Source organism: Dendroctonus ponderosae, unplaced genomic scaffold (assembly GCF_020466585.1).
Source record: "Dendroctonus ponderosae isolate FM_Combo_2020 unplaced genomic scaffold, Dpon_F_20191213v2 Dpon_F_20191213_2, whole genome shotgun sequence".
NCBI lineage: Eukaryota > Metazoa > Arthropoda > Insecta > Coleoptera > Curculionidae > Dendroctonus > Dendroctonus ponderosae.
In genome coordinates this window covers 11,908,096-11,915,773 of record NW_026018165.1, presented here as the reverse complement: position 1 = coordinate 11,915,773, position 7,678 = coordinate 11,908,096, and the positions used below count along the sequence as shown (strand labels likewise).

Genomic DNA, 7,678 nt, shown 5'->3' with positions numbered 1-7,678 from the left:
TAAATAATCTCATGTTGTTTGAGTACATTTGAACCAAAGTATCTTGCGTGTCCCTACCTTAGCATCACTGTAAAATCATGTACTTTTATACACCATTTTGACCGTTGCCAGTGGATGGTGTAAATCACGTCAGCAAACGAAACCTTTGCCAGTTCCAACGGGAAAACCCACAATTTACACGCAAAATTTTCGCATCGTTTCAAAACTATCGTTTGTTCCCTTCATGAATAGCAGACTCTCGTTCTCTTGCTATCGTGGGATACGTTCATTCTCTCGGGATAGAAAATACGCCCTTTAGCTTCTCAAGAGAACTCCACCCACTTGAATTACGAGGAGACCGTTCCTAGGGTTCGAGAACCTTATCCCTAATAATTATACAATTTTTGAATAATTAATTTACATAATCTAGTCAAGTTGTCGATACTGCCCGTGCTCGAGAAACGTCGGAAAACTGAAAATGTTTGTACTCTGGGCACAGAGCGGCAATTTCAAGTTCCCTTGTAAACCGTGTAACATAAGCATAAAGCATAGGTTTACATTTTTTGAATTTTTTTTTCGTCATATTTTGAATTCATTTTTTTCAACTCTCTTCTCAAAGCGTTTAAAATTTTTGAGTTTGACATCTAAGATGAATTAGTTTATTATCGAACTTCTTTCACTACCTGTTTTTCTAATCTACATTTCTGCCAAATTTAGATTTTTCGACACACAATGCCAGAGCTCATTTTTTGTTTCAATTTTTTATAATATTTCGCACAATGTTAAAGGTATTGAATTACGAATGTTTCCATCTCAAATAAGAAGAAATAAATTATTTATTTACTCCTACAAAAGCACACTGTTATATTTTGTTTTCAGACACAGAGGCACAAGTATTGGAGATACTTGCAGCAGAGCCTTACAGGGGCACTCAGATCGTTGCACAAAAACTGACACTTTCCCAGGCACCAAATTAAAACCTAGAAAGGGCTACATTCCTACCACGTATATAAGATAAACAGAGCACAAGTACACATTAAACTAATCGCTTACTTAACGCCGGTACAAATTGAGCAGGAGTTAATTAACCAAATACGATAGTTTTAACCGTGCATCCAACCATGTTAATGTTAGTACCAGTGGTTAGTATTTCAATTGTGCTGTTCAAAACTTTATGACCCCACATACTGGTAATAGGCCAAGCTGCAATCAACGACAAATTTCCATTTTTAATTCAAAATTGTATAACTGGTTCTCAAAAGCTGTTTTAAATATTCTAATGCAGTTGGATTCTGAGGAAAGCTCCATAAGGAACCGATAATCTAAGCATGTTTGTGAGAAACTGCCGGTTCATGCAACTATTGTGATTTTTTCTAAATTGTATATGAAATATCGTGTATGGTCGTCTATATAAGTATATAAGTACTGCGATTAACTGCACTTCACACTTTCACATTATTTTACTAATCGACTACTTATTTGCATATCCTTAGAACAAGATTACCATTGAAAGTCACAGCTTGTAATTCGCGATATCCACAAAAATTATGTTTGTAAACACGTTAATTTGGGTGTATTCGAATTTGTGTAATTATTTGCTTAACGGTTATCATCTCGAGGTGCAACAGAAAGAGATGAGGATTAACGATGTACGAAAAGTTGACCTACAAAGGTAACCAGTTTAAATATTGTACTTAAATTTATATACATATACGACAGACTGGAGATTTAAATAAATATGGGATAGGGAGTGACATTGTGTGGAGCGGGTAATGTTTAAGACTGTGGGTTTGCTTATGATTTATTTCAAATCTGATTGTCTCAAAAAAGACACATACGAGCATACGCTCAGGTATCCAATATTTCCATAATCGACAAATTAAACATGTGTTCAATAGTTCTAATGGGAATTTTCCCAGTTACGCTTTATTCCTCTTCAGTGTGGAAATATAATTTAATTTAATTAATTAAGCGCTAATACTTTTGTAACCCAATCTATCGCGACTTAATAATAAATAATAAAAAATATCACTCAGTTGTTAACAGATATTACAAGATATTTTGCATGTGCAATTAAAAACATCACGTCTAATGTATATATTACCCGCAATGTACGAAATCTGGCAATGTGCAAAATGCCTTGACATTCCGTATGCGTTAGTCAATGTGAGTGTCACATATGTTTAATGATTATATTGACTAGACAATGTGAATTGTAACACCTGCTCCTACAAAATTGCTGTTTACTTTCGGCCTAGCGGCGTTTCTGCTAAACTTTGTTGTTCAGTGATTAATAATGGCGAGCGGAAAGAAATACATATCTTTGGGGAGATTAAATTAATTATCTATTTAATGGGAAAATGCAATCATTTTCTACCAAATGCAAAACAATTTAATATAATAAAATTATTTAACACTAATATTATAATTCATCAACGACATTAAAGTATGAAAGCATAAATCATTATGTTGTTTGTTCTCATTAATGCCACTTAAATATTTCCAGCTCATCGTTTCTCTAAAATCTTGTATGTTGTTTCATAATTAGGTTTTTGATTAGAGAAGATATTTCCTATTGATTAAACTGCAAAAAAGCAACATATTTTACATGACGCTATAGGACAAACTATAAATGTAAATTTTACAAAGTTGTTTGCTACTTACTACTAAACTTTCCATGCAAAACTAAGTAGCAAAGTTCCGTTGCAAAACTAAACTGCAAGGTTTTGCAGCATTATGCACATTGTCTAGTCAATCTGAAGATTAAACATATGTGACCCTCAGATTGAGTATCGCGCACGGCATTTTTCAGATTCCTAAAGTAGAAGCGATTCTGCAAAGTGTCTGCAAGTTGGTCAGTTTGCAGATTGCCGGAAACATTTATTTGCAGATTAATTATTAAATGTGTGCGTCAGATATCACATAAAAACAGTCTGGATAAAGCCGAGCAATATCCAGCGGAAATTATTGTCATTACTTTTATTACGATTATTTTAACTTAGCACATTAACCAAAATGTAGTACTTTTAATACTGTTATACTGGAATATTTTAGTAACTTTGAAGTAGTTTATCAGTGGACGCATCTGAACTACACATGGCAGTCTGAAGAGCATTACAAATGGGCTCTAGACACAAAAAGATACATTCCTGCTAATAACGCCCCTACGGGATTAAAATTCTACCAACAGCGGTTGTTTCTGAGCATACCAAGATATAGGCCTGGGGTTCCTGCTACTCTAGTTTCATTAGGTGAGATTACTTGAAACAGTTACAATATGTTGTTGTTTTGGAAAAGGTAAACTCCGGTCAAAACAACTTCCGGTTTAACTTCGCTCAAACACCACTAGGAAAAAAACCAAAGCCAGTTTTTTGTGTCTTTAAAATTGAACATTATTCATTATGTGAAGGACATGGACGGACGCGTTTAACACATATTAGCAACACATAACCGAACCGCAGAATTTCAAACCATTAATCATTGGCAAATATTTTTAATTGTGCGATTTTTAAATGAAACATAAACTAATAGATGAATCGAAAGAAGAAATCATGGAATGATATGGTGGCCACCAAGACCACCCGATTTAACGCTGCTGGATTTTTCCTGTAGGGTTCTCTTAAATCAAAACTGTTTGCTTTGCCAGTCGCTACAGAAGCCGAGTTAGTGGAAATAAATTTTAATCCTGCGGATCATTTTAAAAACAAGGCCGACACTATGCCCAAAGTACAGTTTAATGTTTTGAACAGAATGAATTTATGTGTTCAAGAAAATAGTAAATATTTTGAACTTTTATTAAAATAATCAAATTAGTTCAGTTATTACAATTAATACTTTTCCATGTTTTTTTCGTCCCGGATAATTTAAAACTTTAATTTGCAAGTTATCGTAAATATTTATTTGTACAGAAACTGTAGGTCTGAGCAAAATTTTACGAGTGGCAAAAAAGAAAATCAGCTATGAGCTGAAAAAAACTTAAATTATTCGTAAAGAGGGTAACAGAAATACAAACATTTCTTAATGAACCAATCATTATTTTAACGTTTCCACGCATTAAGAAAAGATCGCGCTTACGTGAATAGACGTCAATATATGTAGTAATTGCTGATTCCAAAATTAGTGAAAATCAATAAAGGCGTTTAGAAATTATTTGGAAAAAATTACATTAATTTGGGAACGTTTGCGCTTTTGCTTCTGCGAACTGTTTAGTTTCGTTGCAACTTCTAAATATCTTCAAATAAGTTTCCTTTGATACGTGCATTCGCATTAATAATAATAATTCACATTAAGATCAACTCACTCAGAAACTAAACTAAACACGAAAACATTTTAAAATTGAATACAGAATTAAAACTCTTGGGCATAAAGTTCCAGTCACACTTCGCATTGACTCTTATAAAAAAATTGCACATACATTCAGTGTAAAAATTTACTACCTGTGTTATTTTCGGAACCATTTGGTACAACTACCGATCACAAGTTTGCTACGAATTCAAATTATTACTCATTATTAAAGTGCTAAAAGCTGCGGATAAAAATATTTTAAAAGGTTAAACTTTTAACACCATGTAATTGGTAAACGTAGGTGTCTATAATTTTTTGACTGATTTTTATACGTCGAATATACAATTAAAATTAGCCGACTTTGTTTCAAATCACACTTTCTACCTTCTAAAGATTTATTTTTAAAATTTTTAAAACCGAAGCGCATTTCTCCAAAGGAACGCTGAGACAAATATTCTAATTAGAGCTATTTTTACAAAGCATTGTTGAGGAGTTTGCCAAAACCTCAACGAAATCTGACGTGTATATCCAGTTTTCAGCAAAAAGGAGACAACTATTATTAATGTTCTGGCGTACGTTGTAGCAAAGCTGCATTTACTTGTTTGAAAAATTGTAGCAGATTTATGAATATGTAGAACAACTGTGCAAACTATTTAACACCATTATAAATCGCACCTTTACCAGATCTCATTACACTACGCTATTGCGGACACATATTTTGAGCAAATATTGATTCCCTGTGAAATATTAACGAATGATACAAATGTGCGTGTATAATTATTTTCGGTTCGTATTTACTATATCCACGTCGCACTACTACTCGTACTGACCGATTTCGTTTGTATAATATGCATTTTTGGTCGAGAGATCAAAATCGCATCAAGATAATTGCTTGATGCGAAAAATGGTTTATTGTATATGTAAAATTGCATATTGTTACAAATTTATATATAAAATTGTATATTGTTAGAAAAGTAAACAATAATAAAGAAACATACTTATTTCCAGACATTTTGGACGGCCACCTGTACCGTTTGTTTCTGGAAATTCATTTTTACATGAACTTTTGATGAACCATTTGCTAGTAAGAGTTTCAAATCAAAGATACTATTTAAAATTAACTGTAACTCTTTGTAACTCAGCAAAAACCATTATGGCTGACCAAGGTGTTACAAATGAAAATGAATAATCAAAAAATCATAATATAATCGTTTTGTAAAGAACCATTGATAAAAATATTCCATGGTTATTAGTTAAATATTCCACCTAAACACGCTCAAAACTAAACATTAGCGAAATTGAATAGTTTAAGTGCTTTTGAAGGTTTGTAAAAAAATGTGGGAGGATAGAATGGAAAATTCAAAAGACGGAACAAAAAAATAGTAAACCATTATGTTATATATAACCATTCAGCGAAATGTTTTCAAATGCTGAACAAAAGTAGATTATTTTTAGAAACCTCCATCATTTTTTTCAATCAGCTATTTAATAATGTGTTCACTTAATTAAACGTATCAAGTAGAAAATTCATTTTCAGATACTCACGATGAAACTTCTCATGAAAACCCGTTACTATCACCATTTCCCAACTGGGACTCCAATGATGATATTGGTAGTTGTTCAAACCTCCAGAGCGTGCAAAGTATGGAGGTGGACACCAGAGGAATAATGTGGGTTATCGATGGAGTCAGAATTAATAATTACACCAGGTGTCCAGCAAAACTGATATTCTTAGACTTGAATAATGAAGGGAGAGAACTGAAAACGTATATATTTCCGGAAAAAATTGCCTCGCAATACGGACGATTCTTGAACGACATAGTAGTAGATGAGACCGATGGTAATCCAATACCTGATGCATGTACTAGCTGTAAATAATAGTAGCAAAACACACCGTCTGGTAGACGATAAACCAGCAATAAAACTTACAAGTGTTTAAAGATTTTGTTAAGAAGAGCGCGCGTTCGTCCCTTTCAATTTCAGCAGTAAGAGCAGATTTGACAACTTGCAGAACATAAAGTATTCTTTCGAAATCACTAATCAAGTCAATTAATCCCACAATATTTTCACAGAAGCCAGACATGACATTTCAGGTTTAGTTAAATGCAGAATTTTAGTATGGTAACGTGGCAGCACAAACTATTCGAAAAGGTCATTTTCTCCGTAAAGGCTTAATTAAAACATATAATATATGAAATTACAAATGCCATTCGATAATATCACATACTGCTTAAATAATTTTGACGAAAAATGTTATAAAAACGAACAAGCACATCCCATTCCATTTCTGTATCTAGTTTTATATCGTTTCTGTATTGTGTGCAAATCATTTAAAAATTATAATGATAAATCAATTTTGTTTCAATTGCTCTTGGCTAAGTGGTTCTTTCATCGCGTGCTCACTGAGTTAGGAAATATATTCTCTCCGAATTTACATTGTGAGCGGGATTGGCAAATACGTATTCGCACAGAGTAAATAAAACATGACTTCTGATCGATATACTTTGTCTCTGCAAAATACTTGAGCCATATTCCTTCAATACCGAACATTTTATAAATTACGCAAACGGGTGGAATAGATTGTCAGTGTAGCAAATTTCTCATCGCAGATTATGCAATTGATTGATTTATTCAGTCCCAGTTTGGCACTTACGGATTATTTTTAACAGAATACATTTTTAGAAAAACATATTGTGGTTCATCTTAAGGGGTTCCAACTGAATATTGATAACATCGAATGCAGACAGGTCTGATTGCTAAAAGTACTGGACATTTTATGGACGCTTAAGTACACTTGCTACTTCATATCATTCTTTAATATATCATATTCTAGAAACACTTTGTTTCCAACTTATGTGATGCAATTAACAAAATGATTAAACAAACAATTTTTAATTCACAGTGAAATTAGTCTGTTTTACCTTCAGATTTTTTTTGGAATGGTAAAAGCAATAATTTTTAGTAAAAAAAATAATTATGTTTATTTTAAACTAATGTACGAAACATTAAATTTATTTTTGTTCCGTTTCAAGCAAACAAAACATATACTTCAGACATTAATGTGAATTATACCTTATTACTCAAACTTTTTTAGACCCGTACTTGTGATCAGATCGAACGTTAAACTGAAAACACCAATTTTAGCAAAACCTTTGTTTCCTGTAAATTTCATTGAACATGTTGAGCGTTTGCTGTCATAAGCCTTGTATTTGGAAGTTTCGTTACACAGTCTTACACAGATCAAATTCTCAAGCTATGAGAATCTTTGAATCATCTTTGAGAACTGTTTCAGTTTTTTTGAAAGCGAAAGCTCCCATTCTCTCTTGTTTGACACTTTAGGCTTTAGACTTTAGATGCTTCCAACACACGCTAAGTCGTTGTTCGCTATACAGGGTTATTCACGCTATACGGCACG

At 32.9% G+C, this 7,678-nt stretch overlaps 1 protein-coding gene across 1 annotated transcript in view; it reads left to right on the top strand.

Annotated features, from left to right (window-relative positions):
* Positions 1–1,451: 1,451 nt before the first annotated feature.
* LOC109544697 (protein yellow) overlaps positions 1,452–7,678 on the top strand; it is an 8,832-nt gene continuing 2,605 nt past the window's right edge. Inside the window, exons 1-3 of the mRNA XM_019915021.2 lie at positions 1,452–1,651; positions 3,034–3,230; positions 5,801–6,103. Of these exons, the coding sequence (XP_019770580.2) occupies positions 1,527–1,651; positions 3,034–3,230; positions 5,801–6,103 (625 nt within the window). The 5' untranslated portion in view covers positions 1,452–1,526. The remainder of the gene's footprint in view (positions 1,652–3,033; positions 3,231–5,800; positions 6,104–7,678) is intronic.